General features: G+C 39.8%; 3 protein-coding genes across 3 annotated transcripts in view; 1 reads left to right on the top strand and 2 right to left on the bottom strand.

Annotated features, from left to right (window-relative positions):
• Window positions 1-660: 660 nt before the first annotated feature.
• On the bottom strand, window positions 661-20,328 carry LOC5518792 (translocation protein SEC63 homolog). The gene is made up of 22 exons (XM_048721849.1): window positions 20,154-20,328; window positions 19,879-19,984; window positions 18,389-18,503; window positions 17,089-17,204; window positions 16,197-16,258; window positions 15,378-15,436; window positions 15,055-15,105; window positions 14,452-14,560; window positions 14,185-14,279; window positions 13,561-13,696; window positions 12,231-12,323; window positions 10,810-10,955; window positions 10,312-10,364; window positions 9,975-10,069; window positions 9,160-9,245; window positions 7,613-7,681; window positions 7,004-7,126; window positions 6,376-6,506; window positions 5,897-6,068; window positions 3,472-3,570; window positions 2,614-2,718; window positions 661-1,839 (listed from the first exon to the last, which is right to left on the bottom strand). The coding sequence occupies exons 1-22, from the start codon at window positions 20,275-20,277 to the stop codon at window positions 1,708-1,710; spliced, it is 2,277 nt and encodes a 758-aa protein (XP_048577806.1). The 5' UTR covers window positions 20,278-20,328; the 3' UTR covers window positions 661-1,707.
• Window positions 20,329-21,734: 1,406 nt separating this feature from the next.
• LOC116602264 lies at window positions 21,735-23,295 on the bottom strand. The gene has a single exon (XM_032363616.2). The coding sequence runs from the start codon at window positions 23,193-23,195 to the stop codon at window positions 22,545-22,547; it is 651 nt and encodes a 216-aa protein (XP_032219507.2). The 5' UTR covers window positions 23,196-23,295; the 3' UTR covers window positions 21,735-22,544.
• Window positions 23,296-23,493: 198 nt separating this feature from the next.
• Window positions 23,494-26,391, top strand: part of LOC5518833 (protocadherin Fat 4) — a 32,719-nt gene continuing 29,821 nt past the window's right edge. Inside the window, exon 1 of the mRNA XM_032363532.2 lies at window positions 23,494-23,544. The gene's annotated coding sequence lies outside the window, so the exon portion shown is untranslated. The remainder of the gene's footprint in view (window positions 23,545-26,391) is intronic.

Here is a 26,391-nt window from a genome sequence, read left to right as displayed (position 1 = left end):
CTGCGCACTGGACATTTTACACGAGCAACCATTTTGTTAATTAGCTTCCAGTATTTCCATTTGATTAGAGTACAGCTTGGTTAATAGAGTTAACCAAATCCACAGCTGCTTTGCAGCCGTTGTGGCATTGTTACGTGTGATTGCCACTACAACAAATTTGCTTGCAGAACTGTTAAATCTGACCACGCCTTAGAGCCCATTTCCTTCACCTGTGCTTTGTTGACCATTGACCTTGAATGGCGCAAATATTCACATTTATATGATTGAACTGGGTCTGCATATTGAAATACAAACTTTTAACTTTGTAAGTTACCCAGATAATAATACAGCGCCAATACCAACAGGGGACTTGTGCTAAAAGATCACGTGACCTTTTGGGTGAAAAATAAGAGCCAAACCAAACACAAAAAATGACTGCGCCCGTCCCGCCAGAGAACGACGAAAAACAAAATCGTAATAAAAATAATCCCTTTTTAATTTTTGATAAGGCTTCATTCATAAGCGATATATAAGCTGTTTTTTTGTTGCTTCGTTTTTTCGCTAAAAGCCTGAACGCGCGCTAGTTTGCCAGCCAAAAAGTTAGGTGAGTTCTTGGCCACGTGGTGTTTCAGTTGCCAGGGTACTGTAAGGTACTGTAAGGTTGAAAAAGTGTCGACAAAATCACCCGAGCTTTACTTTATTTGTCTTTTAATATGATTCATTTCTACAGGAGCATGACAATGCATGGTCGCACAGGATGAACAAAACAATGGGCTAAAAGAAAGTTATAAATTAATTGATGATAGGATGGTAACTTTAAAACTCTGGAATCGACTTGTGTGACAAAATTACTGTCATAAAATGACTGTAAACGAGATGTAGATTTAAGTGGCTGTGAATTTCAACATTCCTACAATAGAAAAGGCATAAAAAAATCTAAGGATAATAATATTTCCAGACGTGATCAGATACTTCAATATTAAAAATGTAATCAAAGCAACAAAGTCACACATGTCGTATCTGGAGTCTTTAAGGTTACAGACCGGTCGCGGTAACGGTAACGCCAGGTTATCGCAACGGTCATGTCACCGTCACGCCTCACTCGTCACGGCAACAATATCATCAGTTAATGTCACGATACGGTCACGGCACGTAACTATCACGACATGGTCACAGCACTGTCAAGTAACTGTCACGATAATGTCACGTAACCAACACGACAAGGTCGCAGCATTGTCACCTAACTATAACAATAAGGTCACGGCACTCTCACGTATCTATCACGGCAATGTCACGTAAGCATCACGTCACGCTAAAACACCCTAATTCGACATAATTATTAAAATTTTACGAGTTCTTTCACGAATTTTGCTGCTCTTTATTTTACCAGGTCTTGATACATAAGATGTATCATTACAACATTTGGCCCATCGGCTTATCTACACTCCCTTTGGCATTTGTAACGATCGTGCTTGGTTTAGGAATTGGGTTCTTTTGGATTGTTATTTCGTAATTCTTTTCGTAAACAATGCAAAGAAAACAAAAATTAAAGGAGACTGACTGGTTTCATTTAATTACCAATCACTGATTTTTCCGTTCCTTGTAGCGCATATGTGCGTGTATTGATCTTGAACCGAAAAGAGCCACTGCATTTTACAAGTCGTTAATCGTGGAATTCAAAGTCGCAATATATCATGGACGTAGTGCTTTTGTTAAGAGTTATTGCCGTTAATCGCTGTAGTCATCGTCATCGTCGTCAAATTCACTGTCCCCGCTTTCCATGTCGCCGTCCTGGTTGTCCTCATCGGTGTCGAAGTCCCATTGCTTCGTCTCGAACTCTTTGGCTTCTTCGACAACGATCTATAGATAGACAACAATCGCAACAATCATGAAATGTTTAGTATTTGTACAGCGCGAATTAACATCGCGAGGCATGATCAATGTTCTAACAATGATCATGACATGGGCCTCCATGCGACTGACTTCACTCGTCAGTAAAGATACAAGCTCCTTATTATTGCTCGAGTACTGTTCTGTCACTGAAGATGGTAACACGAACCAGCGTCATCAGCTGTTCTTTCAAGCCCCCCCCCCCCCCCCCCCGCCCCCTTACATGTCAACGAGGTATGGTTAGAAACGGGACGACTTCTGGCTAAACGCCTTTATTTGAGGGACTAACAGTCGTAAATGTAGAGAACCAGGTTTTAACACAAATCCTACTGATGCAAGCCAGGTTCGAACCCCTTGCTTTTGAGACAAGGCCCGTACCACTGAGCTAACGCGCCACTTGATATCATTTGTAGCAATGGCGAGGTATTGCTTCCCTGAGCCACATTATCCTTGTTGGCTCCACTGTCAACCACGGCTACTGGTGATCAGCGCTACCAGCGGCACCAAGCGCGTACCAACCGCTTTTATGTTTTTTTTTTTTTTTTTTTTTTTTTTTTGCAGTTTACTCCAAGATGCATTTATTTTATCTGTGTACAGTACTATGATTTCCGTGCTGCAATTCACCAATTATGCTGCGAAGGTGGTGCAATAGACATACTTATTTATTCTGTTATTTATTTATTAATTAATATTTGACTTTTTTATTTGTCTTTCTATGTACTTGCTACATCCACAGCTACATGCCTTAAAATTTTGGTGTACGTCACAGTCAAGGTAGGAGTCTGAGCGGAGGGTGACAGTGTAGTAGTATGTACCGGGCTTCTCGGGTGCTTGGAATTTTAACTCAACCTGCAACACAGACAAAATAATGGTTAAAAAAATATGAGACAGATTTAAGACAAACATCCATACGCGCCTGGGGTAGGGAAATACCACGACAGGTTCGGCTGAACACTGACAAAAAAAATCAAAGAAAAGATACGAGGCAGATCTGAGAAAAACATCCATGGGGGGTGGGGGCGGGGAAATACCACGACAGGTTCGGCTGAATACTGTGGGCCCATGAGTAAGATATTGAATATGGAAAGAAAATTAAGGACAATAATATCGAACAAGACAACATACAGTACTATAATCCCAATATTCCGAGCCCTGAACGAAGAAAATGCTTCTTTTCTTTTAAAAAGATTCTCGATTACTTGAGAATGACAAATAACTGTTCCTTGATAATCCAAGATTATCCCGCATTTGCCGATTTTCACCACACTCCAGTCCATCCCTGTGTCTCTGACCAAGCAGGCGCACAAGTTTGTCTGTATATAGTAACAGTACGTGTACTGATGAACGAAAGCTCCGGGCATTTTTTGTGTGAATTCTAACCCACATAATAAAGACACGATTGAGGACAATTGTTTGCCCCCAAGGATGTTGTTATTAACGGGGTTCCGCTGTATAACCTGTGTATTTGTTATAGGTTAACAATACTTCCGACATCTTCCTCACACTGTTTTAGCATTGTCTGCTGACTATGCTTCAAGTAAAAGCTGTTACCCCCTCCCCCCTCCCGCCACAAAAGTTACTGCAAGAGTAAATATAGCTCACCTCTTCCTCGTCTCTAAGCGTGCAGACTTGCGAAGGAGGCGTAATGAGTGCTGTTTTCCGTCGATCTGTCACGTATATCCACCACCACTCCTGCTTCTCCTGTCACGCAAATTTTCAGAATTAGTCCCGCAAACAAAACAGTGCAACGCCTAAAATAACGAACAGACGCTCCCTACAGTAATTTAGGATCAAACCTGCGAGAATTCGAGATTTGCATTTACCCAGAGATGCCAGCAATTGAAAAAACCCTGCCTTACAAGGTCCTCAAAAAAGATATTGTATTTTCTTTTTATTCGTTATTTCCGTTTGAACTGTTTGAAGTGAGCAAAATTGTTAAAACTGAGCGCCCTGTCTAGGCATATAAATCAGGTCTCTGTAAATTTCATTTTCTACTACGAGAATATTTCAACAAGTGGGCAACAAAACTGTGGGTGATGTTCCGTTGACATAATAAATAGCACAAGGTAAAAGCGAATTCTCCATGACGAGATGATTGATAGACGAAATATCAAACAAATCTTATACTCTCAACTGTCGAATTTGCGCTACAGCGCTTTCTTGTGCGGAAATTGCAACGCGCAAAACAATGCAAGTAGTTTTAGTTCTGCTGTGTGCGAAAATTTCCACGTTAATACTTCGCATTACCATAGCGAAATGTTCAGTGTAAAAATTAACAAAATTTGCTATAATTATGTTTAATTATGAAAGTCTTTAAACGGGGAGAAAACAATGGAAAGGTATCCGCAAGTCTGATTGGATGGAATAACAGGGGGACTGTGAAAAAATTCCCTCAATCTCTCCGGTTTTACTTACCAACCCTATCCACCTAATCTTCCTGTCTTACCACCCATATCCCCCTAATCTTCCTGTCTTACCACCGCTATCCCCCTAATCTTCCTGTCTTACCACCCTATCCTCCTAATCTTCATATCTTACCACCCCTATCTCCCTAACCTTCCTGTCTTACCACCCCTATCCCCCTAATCTTCCTATCTTACCACCCCTATCCCCCCTAATCTTCCTATCTTACCACCCCTACCCCCCTAATCTTTCTATCTTACCACCCCTATCCCCCTAACCTTCCTGTCTTACCACCCCTATCCCCCTAATCTTCCTATCTTACCACCCCTATCCCCCTAACCTTCCTGTCTTACCACCCCTATCCACCTAATCTTCCTGTCTTACCACCCCTATCGCCCTAATCTTCCTGTCTGAACAACCCCTATCCCCCTAATCTTCCTATCTTACCACCCCTATCCCCCTAATCTTCCTGTCTTACCACCCCTATCCCCCTAATCTTCCTGTCTTACCACCCCTATCCCCCTAATCTTCCTATCTTACCACCCCTATCCCCCTAATCTTCCTATCTTACCACCCCTATCCCCCTAATCTTCCTGTCTTACCACCCCTATCCCCTAATCTTCCTATCTTACCACCCCTATCCCCCTAATATTCCTATCTTACCACCCCTATCCCCCTAATCTTCCTGTCTTGCCACCCCTATCCTCCTAATCTTCCTATCTTACCACCCCTATCCACCTAATCTTCCTATCTTACCACCCCTATCCCCCTAATATTCCTATCTTACCACCCCTATCCCCCTAATATTCCTATCTTACCACCCTTATCCACCTAATCTTCCTATCTTACCACCCCTATCCACCTAATCTTCCTGTCTTGCCACCCCTATCCCCCTAATATTCCTATCTTACCACCCCTATCCCCCTAATCTTCCTATCTTACCACCCCTATCCACCTAATCTTCCTGTCTTGCCACCCCTATCCCCCTAATATTCCTATCTTACCACCCCTATCCCCCTAATATTCCTATCTTACCACCCCTATCCCCCTAATCTTCCTGTCTTGCCACCCCTATCCTCCTAATCTTCCTATCTTACCACCCCTATCCCCCTAATCTTCCTATCTTACCACCCCTATCCCCCTAATATTCCTATCTTACCACCCCTATCCCCCTAATATTCCTATCTTACCACCCTTATCCACCTAATCTTCCTGTCTTGCCACCCCTATCCCCCTAATCTTCCTATCTTACCACCCCTATCCCCCTAATATTCCTATCTTACCACCCCTATCCCCCTAATCTTCCTGTCTTGCCACCCCTATCCTCCTAATCTTCCTATCTTACCACCCCTATCCACCTAATCTTCCTGTCTTACCACCCCTATCCACCTAATCTTCCTGTCTTACCACCCCTATCCCCCTAATCTTCCTATCTTACCACCCCTGTCCCCCTAACCTTCCTGTCTTACCACCCCTATCCCCCTAATCTTCCTGTCTTACCACCCCTATCCCCCTAATCTTCCTATCTTACCACCCCTATCCCCCTAATCTTCCTATCTTACCACCCCTATCGCCCTAATCTTCCTGTCTTACCACCCCTATCCCCCTAATCTTCCTGTCTTACCAGCGGAAAGTATGGAGCGTGTACGGGATAGGTCTCTTTGGATTTTGTTTCCAGGACACTTTCAATATTCTTGACGTCAGCTTGCAGTCGTTCCCATTCCTCCTCGTCCTCCTCGGGGGACTTGGTGTTGCTTTCTGTCTTGTCGTTCTCTCCATCGCTATCGCCAGGTCCACTGGAAACAAATCAAATAAATTAGTAAGGGGTGGAGCACTTGTTTTTCCACTGATGGCAAAAGAGATCCTCTAATAAGTTAAAAAAAACTATAAATTAAGCTCATCTCAACATATTTTATTAAGCGGTTTGAAGTCTTTTTTTTTTACACTGAAGTCCTAAGAAATATATAATGAAGAAACAGCCCAAAATTTAACACTAACGGTTTTCTGTTGTCAACCAATTTGGTTCCTTAGTTGTTCATGGAATCTTAAAGCCTCTATAGTCGCGAGCACGACATGAAGTCCTAGTGGGGACAGCCCACGCACCTTCCCTCGTCTCCGCTGTCCTCCTCACCAGAGTCAATCTTATCATCTTTCTCCTCGTCACCTTCTTCACCATCGTCACTATCGTTGTTTTTGTCGTCGTTTTCTTTCTTCTCGTCTTCCTTCTCGTCTTTCTACAAGACAATTTCCGAAAGAATGGCGACTTAAGTACACAATAAGTGACTCAAGTTGTTTATGGTTAAAATGTACAGCGATTCCTAATCCCTTTTTCATCTTAGGTAGAGGTGTAAAATTAACAGGACTAGGGGGGGGGGGTTTGGGGAGGGCCGTCATCTTCACTTCGGACTGGTATTTTAGAGGAAATTGGAACTAGAATCCTTAAACTATACCTTCAGGCATATCTTTATATATTGGTAACCCCCACCTTCTTGATTGTGCTTCTTTCATTGAGAAATATTTTCCTCTGTTCTAGCTGGTTTCTTACATCTTATACATCTTATACTAACCATCCCTTTTCTCTAGCTGTTCTCTATCCTCTCCGTGTCCGTTCATACCTTTCTACAATAGTCGTTTTCTTAACTACAGCTTAGGTAGTAGTCTCTCTCAACTAAGTATGATTACAGTAACAATCTTCTTCTAAAGTCGATAAGACATTAAACCAGTTCCTTACCTCTCCATCTTTCTTTTTCTGTACTGGTTTAGCCGGTTTCTTTTTCACTTGCTGCTTGTTGGGTTTCGCTTTCTTCCCCTTTTTCTTGTTCTTAAGCCAGACTTTCTGTGGCTTGGGCGAATCCTACAAACAAGTGCCAATAAGGATGAATAAGTAATACGAAACATACGAGTAATACGGCATTACAACACACCCAACTCAGCCATGATAAAGCAAATGGAAAAATGGAAAAGTCGAACCCCGTCTCAAAAAGGTATGATTCTAGAAAACGAATATCGAAACAAAGCCCAGTGTGATTGTTCGTGCGATAGTCAGAAGTGTTAAGACGAGTTAAAGAATATCGATATCAATCACTCCTGTTTTATTGTTTAAAATTGAAAATACAATGGCTTATTTACAGGGAAATTTCAAAATAACAATCTACGAATGAAGTCTTATACGTTAATGACATTTGATTGAAAATATATTGGCCACTAGCTTAAATTAGTGGATGGTAATGGATGCTTTGTGTGACTTGCAACTGTGTGGAAGCATACAGTAAAATGGCGGCGTGATGGGCCTTCCTTAGTAAGGGAAGAGCCTGAGGCCATATTTTCTAAAGATTTTTACCTTATCCTCTGGTCTTGTTTCTGTTTGCTCCTCCGTCGGTGGCTCCGCTTCCTCGTCATCAAAAAACTCCTACAAAACACGATATAGTTTTAATCAACACTGCTGCTTGTACGGTCTTTTCCTACACTTGAACTTTTTGCATTATTAATAAGAGACCATAGGAAAATGATGGAACTGCCGAGGGCGGAATGTAGTGTGACTTTGGGCATACAGTACACCAACATAACACACAGTAGACTTCAAGGGACCTAACACAAAAGTATATATGTAGTTTGATCACAAATAGCACGACCTGGTGGGCTGAGGGGTGTGGTCACCTTTGGAATACAAGATAAGCCCGCAGTGATCCTATGTCTGTACCACCCTCAAAACCCATTCCTGTGCCTCCTACAAAACAGGTGCATTATGCTCACACTTCCAAACCCCTTAGAATATTCAATATTCAAACGTTAGATATGAGTAATTTTACAGTCTATTTAACCCTTAAAAAGAGAATAAGTGGTAAATGTGGTAAAAATACAGCGTAACTGCAGGCCAATCTTGTATTCGGAAAGTGCCCACGCCCCTCAGCCCACTAGGTCATGTTATTTGTGGTCAAAGGAAATGCACAAAAAGGCATTGTACTGAATGTAGGTAGCCTTACCCTTAAACCCGGCGCTTGAGCGTGGTTCATATATTGTCTATGGTATGTAGGTAACCTTACCCCTAAACCAGGCGCTTGAGCGTGGTTGATATATTGTCTATGGGATGTAGGTAGCCTTACCCCTAAAACCCGGTGCTTAAGCGTGGTTGATATATTGTCTATGGGATGTAGGTAACCTTACCCCTAAACCAGGCGCTTGAGCGTGGTTCATATATTGTCTATGGGATGTAGGTAACCTTACCCCTAAGCCCGACGCTTGAGCGTGGTTGATATATTGTCTATGGGATGTAGGTAACCTTACCCCTAAACCAGGCGCTTGAGCGTGGTTGATATATTCTCTATGGGATGTAGGTAGCCTTACCCCTAAACCAGGCGCTTGAGCGTGGTTGATATATTGTCTATGGGATGTAGGTAGCCTTACCCCTAAAACCCGGTGCTTAAGCGTGGTTGATATATTGTCTATGGGATGTAGGTAACCTTACCCCTAAACCAGGCGCTTGAGCGTGGTTCATATATTGTCTATGGGATGTAGGTAACCTTACCCCTAAGCCCGACGCTTGAGCGTGGTTGATATATTGTCTATGGGATGTAGGTAACCTTACCCCTAAACCAGGCGCTTGAGCGTGGTTGATATATTGTCTATGGGATGTAGGTAGCCTTACCCCTAAACCAGGCGCTTGAGCGTGGTTGATATATTGTCTATGGGATGTAGGTAGCCTTACCCCTAAACCCGGCGCTTGAGCGTGGTTCATATATTGTCTATAGGATGTAGGTAACCTTACCCCTAAACCCGGCGCTTGAGCGTGGTTGCTATATTGTCTATGGGATGTAGGTAACCTTACCCCTAAAGTCTGGCGCTTTAGCTTGGTTGATATTATTGTCTATGGGATGTAGATAGCCTTACCCCTAAAACCCGGCGCTTGAGCGTGGTTGATATAGTCACAATATCTCCTACTGTGATTAACGTTTTGTCTTCAGTATCATCAAGAACTGGAAAAAAAAACAAGAACAAAATGCTGAGACTGATATATAATCAACCTTCAGTGCATATGATCTATTATTGACAAATAGAGATGAAAGATTGAAAAATAAGATTGCCTGTGTGAAAACAAATCGTGCCTAGGCCTATTGTATGTAAATAAATCCTAGTTGACGGCAGCTTGATGGACATGTGATGGACATGTGATTGACAGACTCAGTCTGTACCGCCAGCCAGATGCCCATATTTATACTTCAACAAATGGTGCATTAACACGCACAAGTGGCATGTAAATTTATCACGTCTTTAGGGCGCTTATTGGGGAGGGGGGCTTATTGTGGAGGGGGGCTTATTATGGAGGGGGGCTTATTGGGGAGGGGGGGCTTATTGGGGAGGGGGGCTTATTGGGGAGGGGGGCTTATTGGGGAGGGGGGGCTTATTGGGGAGGGGGGCTTATTGGGGAGGGGGCTTATTGGGGAGGGGGGGCTTATTGGGGAGGGGGGCTTATTGGGGAGGGGGGCTTATTTCATTTCAGCAAAAATACCAGCTTCTGAATGGACACTTGCGCTTATTTGGATAAAGAAATCGAAGTTGGCATGTCAATGTGAGCTAAATTTAAAACGTTCAAGTGGTGCATTTGATAAGATTTTTATAGGGGATAAGAGGGGGGACGCTTATTGGGGAGGGGGCTCTTATTCGAATAGTTACCTTAATTGAAAAAATTAAAACAATGTACATACCATGTGCCCGTACGGACATCTCAACAGATGGAAGCATCCAGCACACATTGATAATATCCTGATATTCTTCTTCTCCTAGACCTCGCAGCAATGCCCTAAACAGAGCACACAATATGTTAAAAATTATTGTCACAGTGTGCAGTGCAGAAAAATAAGTATTTAGACCTGATAAAGCAGGCCTCTAATGCTTAAAGACGTGCCACTCATTTCTATCATTGTATGTTTTATACAAGTGAAATGTAATAGTATATACAATATATTTGCATAATATTTCTACAAATTTCAAACTTTTGTCAAGCCTACTAAACAAAGTGTTATTCAAAGTAACATTTCTCACCTTCTCTCATCTTCCCTCATAGAAATAAGTTGCCTAATGGAGCGGATATTTCTCTGAAATGGAAAAATATATATATAAACTCCATAGTGTTGATTCAAAAGTACTTTGAAAGTACTTTTTATTATATACAGCTTTGGGAATGCCCCCTGGGAAAAACTGAGAAACGTTCCTGAAAAAAATATTTCATCAAACAATGCAGCAGTAATCAAAAAAACATTTTCGATAGTTCACTTTAATGGCCTCTTTGTGGCCTACATGTTGTACAGCGATCAGGCTTTTGATCTTTATCAACTCAAATGGTAAAAAACGCTTTGTAAAAACTTTAAGGAGGGACGTAATATAGAATAGAATCATAAAAACCAAAACAGAATAACATCAAGAAAGCAAAGGAGACCAAACGATAAAATTTATTTTGATTAATTTTATACAATTTTAAATTGATACAATGTAAAAAGAGTTATTTTATCCAGAGACAAATACTTTTACTTTCTTAAATACCTTTTTAGTGGTGAAGTGGCGTAGATTTTCTTGATTGAGATGTGGCAGCTGCAGAAGTGGAGACTTGTTATCCCACAGCCCTTGCACAAGCATTGGACAGACCTTCATGACATTCTCCACAGTATCCAGCCGAGGCATGTTAGAAGCTGCACAAACAGAACAACATGGTGTGTTATCCAACGCCCTTGAGCAAGTTTATGTATCAAAAAGCAAACAATCCACAGTATCCAGCCGAGGCATGTTAGAAGCTGCACAAACAAAACAACATGGTGTGTTATCCAACGCCCTTGAGCAAGTTTATGTATCAAAAAGCAAACAATCCACAGTATCCAGCCGAGGCATGTTAGAAGCTGCACAAACAAAACAACATGGTGTGTTATCCAACGCCCTTGAGCAAGTTTATGTATCAAAAAGCAAACAATCCACAGTATCCAGCCGAGGCATGTTAGAAGCTGCACAAACAAAACAACATGGTGTGTTATCCAACGCCCTTGAGCAAGTTTATGTATCAAAGAGCAAACAATCCACAGTATCTAGCCGAGGCATGTTAGAAGCTGCACAAACAAAACAACATGGTGTGTTATCCAACGCCCTTGAGCAAGTTTATGTATCAAAGAGCAAACAATCCACAGTATCTAGCCGAGGCATGTTAGAAGCTGCACAAACAAAACAACATGGTGTGTTATCCAACGCCCTTGAGCAAGTTTATGTATCAAAAAACAAACAATCCACAGTATCTAGCCGAGGCATGTTAGAAGCTGCACAAACAAAACAACATGGTGTGTTATCCAACGCTCTTGAGCAAGTTTATGTATCAAAGAGCAAACAATCCACAGTATCTAGCCGAGGCATGTTAGAAGCTGCACAAACAAAACAACATGGTGTGTTATCCAACGCCCTTGAGCAAGTTTATGTATCAAAAAGCAAACAATCCACAGTATCAAGCCGAGGCATGTTAGAAGCTGCACAAACAAAACAACATGGTGTGTTATCCAACGCCCTTGAGCAAGTTTATGTATCAAAGAGCAAACAATCCACAGTATCAAGCCGAGGCATGTTAGAAGCTGCACAAACAAAACAACATGGTGTGTTATCCAACGCCCTTGAGCAAGTTTATGTATCAAAGAGCAAACAATCCACAGTATCAAGTCAAGGCATGTTAGAAGCTGCACAAACAAAACAACATGGTGTGTTATCCAACGCCCTTGAGCAAGTTTATGTATCAAAGAGCAAACAATCCACAGTATCAAGCCGAGGCATGTTAGAAGCTGCACAAACAAAACATGACTGACATGCAGTGTTAGACTGTTTGTTTGTTTGTTGTTGTTTTTAATCTGTGGAATACACTTTAGCTTATCTAACACTAAAACACTTTAATGTCTTTGTCTCTTTGCATTTGCTTGTATACTAAAACAACTTACTTCTGCCAGCTTTAGCCATGGCTATAAGCTGAGCTACACAGTTGATCATTTCTTGAATTAGCATAGGGCCTTTCTTTAGAATCAAGTGCAAATCTGCAACAGGAAAGTAAAATACAATGATCATGATCATTAGCAGCAGAAACCTTAATATAGGTAGTCACCACTACCTACTCTACTGTAACAGGGCTCAAGCCCATAACATTAACAAAATTTGATTATTATTAGAATTAATTGGGTGTTAAAGTGATTTAATAGAGTCTATACACTTCTTGACTCTTCTACAATATCACCACCGTCTTCATCATTATCATACAGTTCCTTACTTAAGTGAATTTGTGGGAGCTACTACCCAAGATGGGCAGGTATAAGAAACCACACCCTTATCATCCAAAAACTTCATCATAATCATACACACCTAGCTTGAGTTTATTGTGGGAGGTGAATTTACATCAACACACCCAAGATGGGCAGGTATAAGGAGTCACACCCCTTATCATCCAAAAACTTCATCATAATCATATAAACTTGTTCGTGTGTATCGTGGGAGGAACATTAGCTCAATGCACTCAAGAATTGGCGTGTATAAGGAACCATACCACTTATTATCCACCAACCAGGTGCGTACCCAGGTTGACCCACATGGCGCCAAGGTGGGGGGGGGGGGGGGGTGTGCGCACCCCCTGTGTACGGGCCTTCACCATCTTCACCATAACCACAATGTACTCACCTGGGTAAGGGCCTTCACCATAACCACACTGTACTCACCTGAGTATGGGCCTTCACCATAACCACACTGTACTCACCTGGGTACGGGCCTTCACCATCTTCACCATAACCACACTGTACTCACCTGAGTAAGGGCCTTCACCATAACCACAATGTACTCACCTGGGTACGGGCCTTCACCATCTTCACCATAACCACACTGTACTCACCTGAGTAAGGGCCTTCACCATAACCACACTGTACTCACCTAGGTACGGGCCTTCACCATCTTCACCATAACCACACTGTACTCACCTGGGTAAGGGCCTTCACCATAACCACAATGTACTCACCTGGGTACGGGCCTTCACCATTTTCACCATAACCACACTGTACTCACCTGGGTACGGGCCTTCACCATCTTCACCATAACCACACTGTATTCACCTGGGTACAGGCCTTCACCATCTTCACCATAACCACACTGTACTCACCTGGGTTAGGGGCTTTACCATATCCACCATAACCACACTGTACTCACCTTGCTTAAGTGACCACACAGTACTCACCTTGCTTAAGTGACCACACAGTACTCACCTTGCTTAAGTGACCACACTGTACTCACCTTGCTTAAGTGTTTCAGGGGGCAGCTCCATGCGGCCCAGATGGGCGTGTATAAGGGACCGCGCCTTGATGCTGTATGGGTAACAGAGGGGCGGCTCCTTATTCTTGTCACCAAGATTTGGCAGATCCCGCATCAGCTAAAATGCATTAGAGAAACATTACATGATTTACTGTAGTACCAGAGGGCCAAGTCTCAGAAAACAGGAGCTTGGTAATAAATTGGCCCCTTAACTGTTCTTGATGCGGCAGATTCCGCATCCGCCAAAGTATGTGTTTTAGTAACATCAGAGGCAGGTCTACAGTATAGCTGTATCACAGTCATGCAAGTAGAGACCCAAATAAAAAATCCAATGCTGTCCTAAGCTGGATTTGAGGAGCCTTTGGCCTGAGAAGCAAAGCCCTGTACCACTGAGCTATTCTGGCCTGAGAAGTAAGGCCCTGTACCACAAAGCTATTTTGGCCTGGGAAGTGAAGTACTGTACCAATGAGCTATTCTTGCCTAAGAAGCAAAGTCCTGTACCACTGAGCTATTCTGGCCTGAGAAGTGGAGCCCTGTACAACTGACTTAACACACTTGCCCCTGAGCAGCAGACATTATCCCTTTTCTATTATATGCATATGGTACCTGAGGGATCTCAATATTGTCAGTGACTCTCTCTTGCACTTCTCCATTGTGACCCTTCTCGAACTCTAATGAGCCAGCCAAAATCATAAGAATTCCTGGAAATTTCATTAAAAAAGGTCAACAAAGCACAATAACACACAATGCACTTGAAGAGTGTAGTACAACAATATAGTTGAGGTTGGCAGGCATTTTAGATTCCATTAGCATTTTCCAGACAACCCCATACCATAATTTTTACACTTAACCTACAGAGGAGTAAGCTCTCACGTTTTATTTGCATGGCAGGTGTCTTGTGGAAGAAGTAGTAGTAAAGTTGGGTAGTATCCAGCAAGATTTGGTCACAGCTGTACTGAATTGACTTGTACCACCAAGTGCCCTAGATAGATAAGAGAAGATGATGATACAGGATGGACATGGAAAATAATTATGTGATACCGAAAATAAAACAATACAATGCTTAACTCAAGAGTATGGCACAAAACATGGATGAAAAATTATTGCATTTATTTAAAAATTATTGCAGTTATTGCATCTGCAATAACTGCATCCAATAACATCATCTGAAGCCCAAATTAATATAAGTACTATGTAATTATTTTTATTTATCAGCTTCCGCAGAAGTGCGTAATTCCAGAAGCCCTGGTATTACAGTAGATATACAAGGAAAACATAAAACTCTGGACTCATAGGAAATTTGGGAAGGGATGCTTGATGTAGTTTCTTTCTAAAGCAGTTTAATTAATGGCTTATGCTGTTTGAGTGAAGATTTGGAATTTTTCCACTCATAAAATATTTTTCTCAAGAGAAGTCTTGCAAAAAAAAGGGAATTATTCCATGCCAGCAGGAAATGATAGTGAATAAGTAACCTACCACTGATATAGGAAGAATGATCATAAATGCCAGTCCATATGCTGCTAGAACCTGCCACAAATTAAAAATAAAATAAAATAAACTTTTGGAAAGATTTTTGTGTGTGATAATGTAACACCTTTCTTTGCTAAGTTGTTCTCTGCTAGTGCAAAATGCATGCGGAACCTTTGATCATAAACACAACATGTTCTATCCAACACTCCTCATTATCAAACAAATTGTGTAATCATCACAACAATGCTGATCCCTACATCAGTGCATGTTTCTCTCTAAGAATATTGCACTGGTTGTCTAAGCTACATACTGTGTAATACAGTACATACCCACATAGAATTCTCCTTGCTGACAAGCCAAGATGGAAGGGCAATGCCAAAGCTAGTAGCTAAGAAGAATAAAAGTCATAAGATTTACGCAGCTGGTTGTTTCTAAGTGATGCAGCCACATTTTAAAACTCTGTCTGGATAAAACGTTTTTCATGAATAACAGAACCCCAGATCATGGGAAGTGTTCGCTCTAAACAGTTCACTTAAGCCATATTGTGCCTGTATTCTTTAACATGTTAGTAAAATAAAAACGTTAAAGAACAGAGATGCAACAAAGCTAAGTAAACTCCTGATATAATGGAGAAGAGAAAAAAAAAAAACAGAAGAAAGCTATGTAGTATTGTATGTTTGGAAAGTGAACAAAAAATGTAAGCTGATGTAGTTGTTGATATTGTTGCTTTGTTCATCAATATAGTTTTGAATGGTCTGTTTTTCTGCTTATGTTTGTTGCTGTTGACTTTTGTTTAAAGTTGTTGTTGCTTCTGATGATGTTGTTGCTTTTTATTCATATTACTGTTGTTGTAATGACTAAGTGTTATGTGTTATATTTAATTTGGATGTCATTATAATTCTGACAAAGCATAAGAGTTTTACGTTATTTGATTATCATCAGAATTCTGATGGAGCATATAGAAATATATTTTATTTGATTATCATTATAATTCTGATAGAGCATATAGAGTTATATTTTATTCGATTGTCGTTATAATTCTGATGGAGCCTATAGAAATATATTTTATTTGATTATCATTATAATTCTGATAGAGCATATAGAGTTATATTTTATTTTATTGTCATTATAATTCTGGCAAAACACACCTCCTGGACCATCAGGGTTCCCATGCTCTTCCCAATTCTTTCTAGACTCCTCATTTGTTAACCTGAAATGATCATCAGTACAGTAATCAACTTTATTAAAGTCACTAACACTATCAAACAAGGAGCGCAAAAAAAAAAAAATTATGAATATGCAATATATCAAAATATTACAAATTTTTTAACATAAAAACCCAAACAATTTTATTAAACTCTAAATGGAGAACTTGCACTCAGATGGGAACTATATCTTCTAACAACTTTAACTAGGTACTGTACAGTTGAAAAAAAATACTGTACAGTTAAAAAAATTAATTGCATTTTGTGATCGAGCTCATGCATCTGTACGAACTTTTTGCTAAGGGGAATGAAGAAATATTATGAGAGCTTTTTTTGTCCAGGCAAAGGGAGGAGGTTACCTTTGCTGCACCTTGCTACTTTGAGTTAGCTGCTGTACCTGCCCTACTACCTCATCAAGATGCATATACTAAAGCTATAAATCAACACAAGTTTGAACAAGTATGTGGTACACCTAGCTTCGACGAAGAAATAATGCTGAAAACATCATTGCAGCTGTACTCTGTTTCACAGAGGCATATACAAACCTTTTTCAACCTTGTGTTGATTTATAGCTTGTCTACACTACACCTACTTTTTCTAGTAAAGATTGTCTGTAGTTTTCTAGTTATATTAATTGTGTCCCATATACTTACGCTTCATAGGCCTTTGCAATTCTCATAAACTTTTTCTAGTACAGATTGTCTGTAGTTTTCTAGTTATATTAATTGTGCCCCATATACTTACGCTTCATAGGCCTTTGCAATTCTCATAAACTTTTTCTAGTACAGATTGTCTGTAGTTTTCTAGTTATATTAATTGTGCCCCATATACTTACGCTTCATAGGCCTTTGCAATTCTCATAAACTTCCTGGGGTCACCAGTCTCTTTGTCTGGATGGTATTTTTTACTGAGACTTCTGTATTGACGACGAATTTCAGCAACACTTGCTCCCTAAACAACAAATAAATACATATATAACTAATGATAGATATGTAATCCAATGCCTAAGACACCCATGGGTTTTCAAAACACCTTTTAGGGGGAAAAATATATTTCTATCATTAATTTTTGTTTAATTGATCAAACACAAATTAAAGATTAGTGATGAAATAATGTTTCAGTGTGGTACGCACTTCCACCAAGGCAAAGTTCTGAGAAGGGTACCTCTTTCAGCATATAAAAATCACACTTTTCTCCATGTGCGCTAGGATCTTTAAGGGCACAAGCCATTGTGGCTAATTTTAAGCCAAAGGAATTAGCCACACTGATGGGGAATTATACACAACCGAGAAGTTGTAGCGACAAATTTAATAAAAATACCTTATTGGTCTCTAATTTCGCGACATTTAAGCCCTATGGAATCCTATATCTACGAACTTTAATATTGCAAAATTCAATACCCTTTTCATTTTGCTTTCTGACGAAGACCAAGATCAAGAACTTATGATTCTTGATTTGTACAGTTTTGTCTTGTTGTAATGTTTAATCAAATTCTCTGAGAAATGTGTTTTTGACATTTTTTGCAAAATCGAACATGATTTTGCAACCAAATCACAAAATCTCGTGAAATATGCCGATCTTTTTTTAGAAAAATTAAGTAACCTATTATTAAACAGTAACTGGACATTGCCAAGAATTATCCTCTTCGTGAAAATATTATGCTACTGGCGCAAAATGTGAGTGTCCATTCTTCGGCCTGTGTTTTTTTGCTTTGTGATTTTCATCAGTATTTTATCTTGATGCATTAGAAATAAGATTTTGAGGTGAAAGATCATGATTTAAAATTCATGAGAATAGGAAACGGGCCTTTGCCACCGTGGCGAACGTAGTAAGCAATAGAAGTCGCAACATGGGGAAGGAATTCGCATTTTGCAAAGTGGCGAGTGCTACTGGCATGGAGCTTTTAACTGTTATAAACTTTTAATAGCTTACAAATTTAACACAAAGATGCAATCTGTTGTTTTTGATGTTATGCCAACTAGGATCTCAGCAATGTTCCATGTATAAGATGTGGCACCCTGGATGAGATGTAGTATCCTGATATGGAAGGTCATTTTTGCATACAAAAGTGCCTTAACCATCAAAAAATACATTAAGTAGATGTTGAACCACTTATCATAAAAGTAAATACTGACCCTGTCAATCTCCAAGACTGCATATGGGTCATACTCGGCAAAGTCTCGGTCAAACTGGGATATCTTATAAGCGCCAGCGAAGAACACTATCCATAGGATGACAATAACAGTAATACTGCAACCAAACATAAGTATGGCATAAGAAATACTTGGGTCTTCCAATAGTTAGTAACAACCTTGATTCACCTTACGAAGTTTACTGCAGGTCACAATACATGTACAGTATTTTTAAATCGAAGTGTCTAGAGAGCTGGTAACGCATGCCACAATACTAGATACCTGGCAACTTTTGTATATATATTTTAAAATAGCCATATAAATCATATTTATCAATTCAAAGCCAGGTAGCATTGTTAAAAAGCGATTCTGATGCAAGAAAAGTTTGTTATTTAGAGCGATTCGTGAAGGCTGGGTACACCATAACAAAGAAATTCGAGTCGACACTTGAAAACAATTAAAGAGAACGAACCTCACAGGAGCGATTGTCAAAACACCACTCCCAACATGTTTTGCATTTCTTTTAAAATCAACCAAGAAACAATATTTGTGAATATAGAAACATTATCCTAACATTGATAAGAATTTTAGGGAACAATTATAATGTATAAAGATTCGCAAAGAACTCAAAATCAGGATGAATGAGCAAATACAAACCACATGGGAGCGATTGTCAAAACACTACTGTACATACCTCAACAGGTATTTCTAAAGCATCACCCAATAAACAATTACTAATCTCAAAACATATATAGCATTGCTAACAACTTAGAAGTGACCTTAAATTGCTCATAACTACCGATCATAATTAGAAAAAAATGAATCTTAATCTCTTCAGAAATGCTTTATAATGCTTCTCATTGGGGAATTTTCCTTGCTATTTTAAGGCTGTCAGGTACGTGGTGTGTTAACAATTGCTCCCATTAGGTTTTTTTTCCCAAGTGTCGACTTGAATGGTGTGCCCAGTCTTTGCGAATCGCTCTAAATAACAAACACTTTGTTCATCAGAATTGCCTTTCATTTCTTTACAATAACACATGGTTTTGGATTGATAATTATGATTCATATGGCTATTTTTACAAAACTATAAAAGTTGCTGGGTATATATATATATATATATATATATTTGGGTATGCGTTCCCAGCCCTCGGATATCTAGACACTCCGTTTTTAAATAGGTGTATACTGTGAATAACAAAAATAATCAGCTCTTTGGCAATATTATGAGTAGAAATAAAAAAAGCAGATGTTAGTTTATTGCAATGTGTACATCCCCATCAACTGTGCATTTGTAACCGTACCGAGTGATAATTAACTCACAAATCTGACATGAATAACATAATGGACAATCAAATTTAAAAATAAACAAACGAAAACATGGTTGTTTTATAAACACGAAAATTAGTTCATAATATCAAATATAAAAAAAACCCACAAAATTTCGCTTAAAACAGTAATCGCAACTATTGTGTATAAATTAACCGGCATTTTACCTTAAATACTTTAGCGTCTTTGTTTTTGGCTCCCTCTTCCTTATATGATGGCGTTTTTCTTGGCATGGCGGGCAATTACATTCCCGTTTCGTCTTCTTTTTATCTTCTTCTCGAATAAAATAATCAAAATAAGACAGGCAACAAAGGAGATTTTGGGTAGCGGAAGAGAAAGGGGAAAAGCGACCTGACATCAAGTGACACGTCGCTTTATAAGTTGCGGTCGAACAAGTTTCTCGGTTAAGAAATACCCTATTTTTATCATATTTTTTACTCACCTGTGTTTTTAATGTTATTCCATACATAATACGTAAGAGGTATTAGAACAAGGGCGTAAAACGAGATGAGGAAGTAATAAAACGTTGTCCCCTTTTCATCATATTCGAACTTTGCTCCCGCCATCTTGATTTTCTTTCTCTGTTGTCAGCGGTATCAATCGCGGGCGTACAGCTGTCGGCTATTTCCGAACAAAAAATAGAGAAGCCGAACCTCTACCGGAGTATTTCCGGAAAAAAACCGAACACATATTTTCCCACCACACCAACTGGCTGCTCTTCAACGATGCAAAAAGAAAAGAAATCAAACAAAGTAACGATCTCAAAAGTAAAGTTAAACACATTTATAATATTTTGCATTTGACCCCTATAAAACATAGATGATATAAAAGGAGTATTGTATAGAGAATGGAATTCTTGAAGTAAAATCAAATTTCATTATCATCATTTTTATAGCAGCGACAGTAAAAAGTGGCTGCCAGGTCTTTAAAAAGGCAAGCATACATACTTTTATTTGTTGTAAGAAACATATAATATATTTTGTTGACCTCTATAAAACATAGATTTTATAAAAAGGAGGGTTATGTATAGAAAATGGAATTCAGGAAGTGAAAGAACCAAATTTCATTATCACCCAGGGGCGGCAGAGTGATCCCATAAGTGGGGGGGGGGGGGGTGGGTGGGGAGTGGTCTCAAGGGGAGGGGTGGTTGGTGGCTTCAAGGGGGAGGAGGATTTGGTGGTGGTTTCAAATCCTATTTATAAGAACACTGGGATTTTAAATTTGTTGTTGGTTGCATGTATACCGCTTGAAACCCATTGGTTTAAAAAAAACTTTCATATATATATATATCTAAAGAAACATCTGCTCAGAAAAGTGGGGGGGCCCGCACCAAAAGTTTCAAGAGTGCTGAAAGCAGTGACAGTAAAAATGCGGCTGCCAGGTCTTTGAAAAGGCAAGCATACATAGTTTTATTTGTGAAAAACTTTTTTTGTTCATGACATATGCTGCGACATCATATGTGCATTTATTAGAGGAAATAATGAAAAACGCAACGAATGAGATCTATTTAAATGACAGCAGGTCATTAACTGTTTTTGTCGATGTGAGAAATGCCTTGCTTCTGCTTTCAAATTAGGACAGACTGTGCATTCTGAAGACACAAGACTGTACATGGGCCACGCAAAAGGGAAAATGTGTCAGGATGAAGGTGGCTTAACTACGAAAAATATATAAAACAAATTCTGTCATGTAAAGGGGACAAAAAACCCAAGCCCCCTCCCATGGTCACTGGGTGGGGTGGGGCACTGGGGGCATGTTCCCCCTACCTATCCCCGTCTGCCCTGCTACCGCTCTGCCTCAGACTCACAGCAAGGATAAAAAACATTTCATTTTTTTAAATTAAGTTGGATACATGTTATAGTAGCTGATATTTGTATCATGCTATGTGTATGTATGTTTGTATGCATACTATTTGCTTTCCAAACAACCACCCAGGCCTCAAAATATTTGAGGGGGTTGGGGGCGGGGTTGGGCATGATACAGAAACATTAAGAAGATATTGGGGGCACAGCAATGCCCCTTATTTTTTTAAAAATATACCTTTATTTTCAACACTGAACATTATACAAACAATACTATACTCCCCTTACAGGTTGGTGGGGGGGGGGGCTTTTGCCCCAAAACATCCACCTTCTGCTATGGTCCTATTAATTCCCTGATTTACGGATGTGTTAAAGAGTACACCTAGCCCCTAGTACATGAAAATCAGGTAAACACACACACACACACACACACATAAAAATACCAAGGAAATCCTCCATATTTTAGTGACGTGCACACACTACAATAGAATCAATTTATTTACAGAGAGTAATGCATTTTGGGCTTTTGTAAGTTTTCTTACTAATGGCCCTCTCTTGCTCTGTTAACCTAAAAATAATATATAAATTTATTCATGCTTGCAGCATTCTAAAATTAGCTAATTAACTACCCAAATGATTGGGTGAAACACAGTTTGTGTAATACTAATAATACTACTAACAGTGATACTACTTTGTGTAATAGATAGAGTGTGTGAGCATGAGTGTGTGTAATAATCATCTGAAAAAATATTTGCCTAAACTTCCAATCCTGCAATTGTCAATTTGGAAATACTATAATTTCTATTTCCCAAAACAAATATGTGGCTGGAGACCTGACTAAACCACACTTGAATTTTTACATGCAAAAGTAAAATATATTTTAAAGCTGCATTGTCAACAGTTTACTCCCAGTCAATTATGTAACATTCTTGATGATTTTTCACAGAAAACATGAAGAATATTTCAAAATTGTGAAAGCCAGAATTGGCCTCCATAAATAGCCTCTCCCCTCCCCTCCAAGGTACAGATTATTAAAATCTTAAACCAAGAGAGTAGAACATTATAAAATAAAAGTTATAGACGCCAGCCAAGAAGTAGAGAAAAAGCATAAAACGAGAGAAGCGTCGGGCTGTGAACATGCTTCTAACGGCCTCTGGGTTGAATGCTTGGAACTGAATCAATCCCTCTTGAACTTGCACACATCCATAACCATTATAATAATTCTGGAGAGCTACTCCTGTTAGCTCATTCACGGTGACTCTGTAAAAGGCATTGGCATCTTTTTGATCCTGGAAAACGGGTTGTTTAAGAACAAGCCGTAGAGTTTTCCATGACACTGTTTCATGTTGCGCGAACAAAGATATCCCAAAGGCGCTCACTACAAAACAACACACTGGGACCCAGCCTAAAACAGGAGAGCATTCGTCCAGCATAGCCAAGGCTCCGAAAAACGTGCAAAACCACAACATGATGGTTATATTCTTGATTCCAGGGAAATTCAAGTAAGTGGATAGTTTCCTTCCAGGGTAATACGGTTTAGATTGCTTGATGTAGTGGTTTGTTCGGCTGTGCGGGTCGTTTCTTACTCTTACTTTTCTTCCAACATCTTCAACAGTTATTTCAGTAAACAGAACGCCCTCAAATCTTGTTGGGCCTAAAAGCGGTTCCAACTCTTTGTTCATTGTAGTACCTGAGATTTTTTTAACTGCTATAACGCTGTTTTGCAAGTTTGAGACGGTTTTGCTCGTCTCACAAGTTCCAGGAATTTAGCAAAAGAAGGCCTGGGTCTAGCGCTGAAACATGACAAACACAACCTCGTCCCCAGGGTCTTCTGGGTAATTTTCAATATGGCGTCTGGCTGGCAATACACCAAAAACTGGAAATCGACTCTGCCAAATTTTCGTCTTTAATAAGACTTCTTCAGGGCAGAGTGAAAGCAGTCTGCCCTGAAGAAGTCTTATTAAAGACGGGGTCCAAAAGAGAAAGGGTCCAAAATCTTGAGACTCCCGCCTAATGCGGGAGAGTTGACAGGTATGAGCTTGGGTTTTTAGACAATTTCAGTGCGAACAAGGTTTAATAGCAGAGTTTTTGCCCTGTAACACTTAGAAATATTATAAACAGGATTATACAGAACAATACTCGAATGAAACTTGTAAATTTATGCTCAATGATGTTCAACCTAATTCCCTTCAATTTTATGAGGTTGCCGTTGCCTATGCATGCTGGGACCCTAGTAATAAAGTATTGGATAGAAGTGCTATACAAGTTTCTGCTTTTTCGATGCAGACTCTAGGCAGTCCTTACACATCCAGTTGTTGCCAGCAGGTTTTGCACACATCCTGGAACACAAAGATAACACAAAGTTTGATGTAGTGGACTCACAGGAAACCCACCAAATATTTTTCTGTTCAAAAGATGTGACTAATTTTTCAAAGTTAATTGGTAGTGTTGTTGTTGTTATTGAGAATTTATTAATCTGATAAGCTTACCAGTCAAGTACCCTTTCACAACTGTCACGCAATTTTGTTGGTATTGTTATCTGCAAGCAAAACCAGACACTTCTAACATTTGGCTTTATACTAAAATAATGAGGCCAAGTGACACAGGGGTTGGTGGCACAAATACCAGCCCTTACATCTAGAGTATGTAAGCTATCTAGGGTTGAAAAATCTCAGACACATTATTACTTCCTTACCTATCTGAGAGACAGGGTCGGTTAAGCTTGCGAGGATTTGATCTTGTTCTTCCCTAGTGGGCTTTGACAATACATGTAGTCTTTTTTTTAGTTTTCTTTTTTGTTGAGTAGAACCTCTGCGTCTCCATTTTCTTGTTTGCTGGAGCAGTTTTGTTATTGCCAGAGGGATTGTATCAGTCTCTTTTTTTATTAAGGCTGTAAGCAGATTTTGTGTTTTTGTCAAGTCATCTTCTAGCTGTTTTCTGCTGAGTGACAGCAATCAACTTTCTCTTATAACTGGAGGAGTCTTTCCTTTATTCTTTCTTTGGCTGAATCCACATCAGGTTTTTTGGACTCTACGCATTTGGCCAGGAATTCTATTTCTTGGTCTAAATTTGTTTCTAATTGACTTTCCTTTTTTTTTATGCTCATTCTCTTTTTGTTCGGCCAGTCTCTTTGCCAGGTGGATATGCTTGCATATTGTTGTTGTTATGAGGGAGTCTGGACAGGTGCATTGAGACTGGTGAATACAAATATTGCATTCTTCACATCTCACCTTGCATTTAGTATCTTCCGGGCAACAATTTGCATGTAAAACTACTCTGTATACATGTTTGTTGTTATCTGATGAAACAGACCATACTCCTCTCCTACATTGACAGCATTTTGTAGGGACATAAGCAAACTTTGTTTGTGTCTCTTAGAAATGTTGTTTAAATATGCAATAGCTTAATTTTCCTTTTGTCATTTCTTTCATCCTGTTGAAGGCCTTGTCCCACACATACTGCATGAGATTTAGCAAACATGTATCTACTCGTTTGTTCACTTTCCCTTTGAGATACACTCTTTTGAACACTCTGTGGAAGGCTTCCACATACATGTTTGTATTTATCCCCATTCCTTTTCTATAACAGTATGCCCATTCCTTTTTCTTTGGCACCCAGGCTTTTCTAAAGTATTCATAGAATTCTTTTGTTTTTGAGCCCAGGTAGTTAAGAGCTAGAAGCAGTTTCTAAAAAATATCTTTGTTAGTTTCTTGGAGGGCAGTCCTTATCATTTTGTACACCTCCTCTTGAACCTGCTTACTACCTATCTTTCTTCTGAGTTCTAATTGCCAAGCTTTGTCAGTGTGCCAGGTGCATATAAGCTTAGCAGGGCGGATGCCTCCCATTATGGCTATCCAAGCATTGTAGAACTGTGAAGTCCTCATGACTTGACAAACACCATCCCACAGGAAAACCTTGATCAAACTCATCCATGACTAATATTGTTGTTAGTGTAAAGTCATATGCATTTGTGCCATGAGTTGAATCGCAGCAAATGCCTTTGCGGCCAAATCTTGTCAGCTCATTTTTTGAATTTGACTTTGCAAAACAATAAAAAAAATCGGATTTCTGTAGGTCATACCCTTCCTCTGCTATCTGCCCCTGTAGTTTATAGTTGCTTTCAAGTGCACAATCAGATCTACCACTCTGTGGCACCTAAAATTGCATGATTGGCACCTGGATATTCCATTACTGTCAGTAACACCATGTCTCCTTTTATAGTGCCTTTGCAAATTTGACTTGAGTGTGAACTTATCCCCACAGTATGTGCAGTCATAGAGAGTTGATGATGGGTTGGAGATGGTGATGGGATTAACCTTTGGTGGTGTGACTTGTTGCATGTCAGCAGGTGCAGATTGCGGGGTTGTAGGGTGATTGCGACTGCCTGATGCTGATGGCAGTTTAAGTTGTGACTTGTTGACTTGAAAGTGACTTGTTGCAGGACAACTGGTGCTGATGGCGAGGAGGTTGGTCGACACATGGTACCTGGTGATGATAGGGGGTTTTCTTGTGGTGGAGTGACTTGTGGTCGATCAACAGGTGCTGATGGCAAGGTAGGTTGACAACTAGCTGGTTAGTGCTTTCCCATGGCAGCTTGACTAGCACCTGCTGCCGGTTAGAGGTTGACAGGTTGGTGAGTGCTGGTTGAAGTAGCACCAGCTGCTGGGGTGCTGGCTGTGGGCCGAGGAAGCTCTGCAGTGTAACTGAATAAAAGTGTTCATTAAGCATTAAGTTTGTATGACTGTTTTCTATTTTTCTTAGATAAAGACATTCTAAAATTTCATGGCTCTATATTAAGGCATCAATTGTAATTCAGCCAGTACAATAAATCCAAAACACTGTTATAATTTGCAAACAAATTACGCAACACCTCTGTTA

The sequence above is a fragment of the Nematostella vectensis genome, chromosome 14 (genome assembly GCF_932526225.1).
Source record: "Nematostella vectensis chromosome 14, jaNemVect1.1, whole genome shotgun sequence".
NCBI classification, from domain to species: domain Eukaryota; kingdom Metazoa; phylum Cnidaria; class Anthozoa; order Actiniaria; family Edwardsiidae; genus Nematostella; species Nematostella vectensis.
The sequence above is the reverse complement of the archived record's forward strand: the minus strand, read 5'-3'. Positions and strand labels throughout refer to the sequence as shown.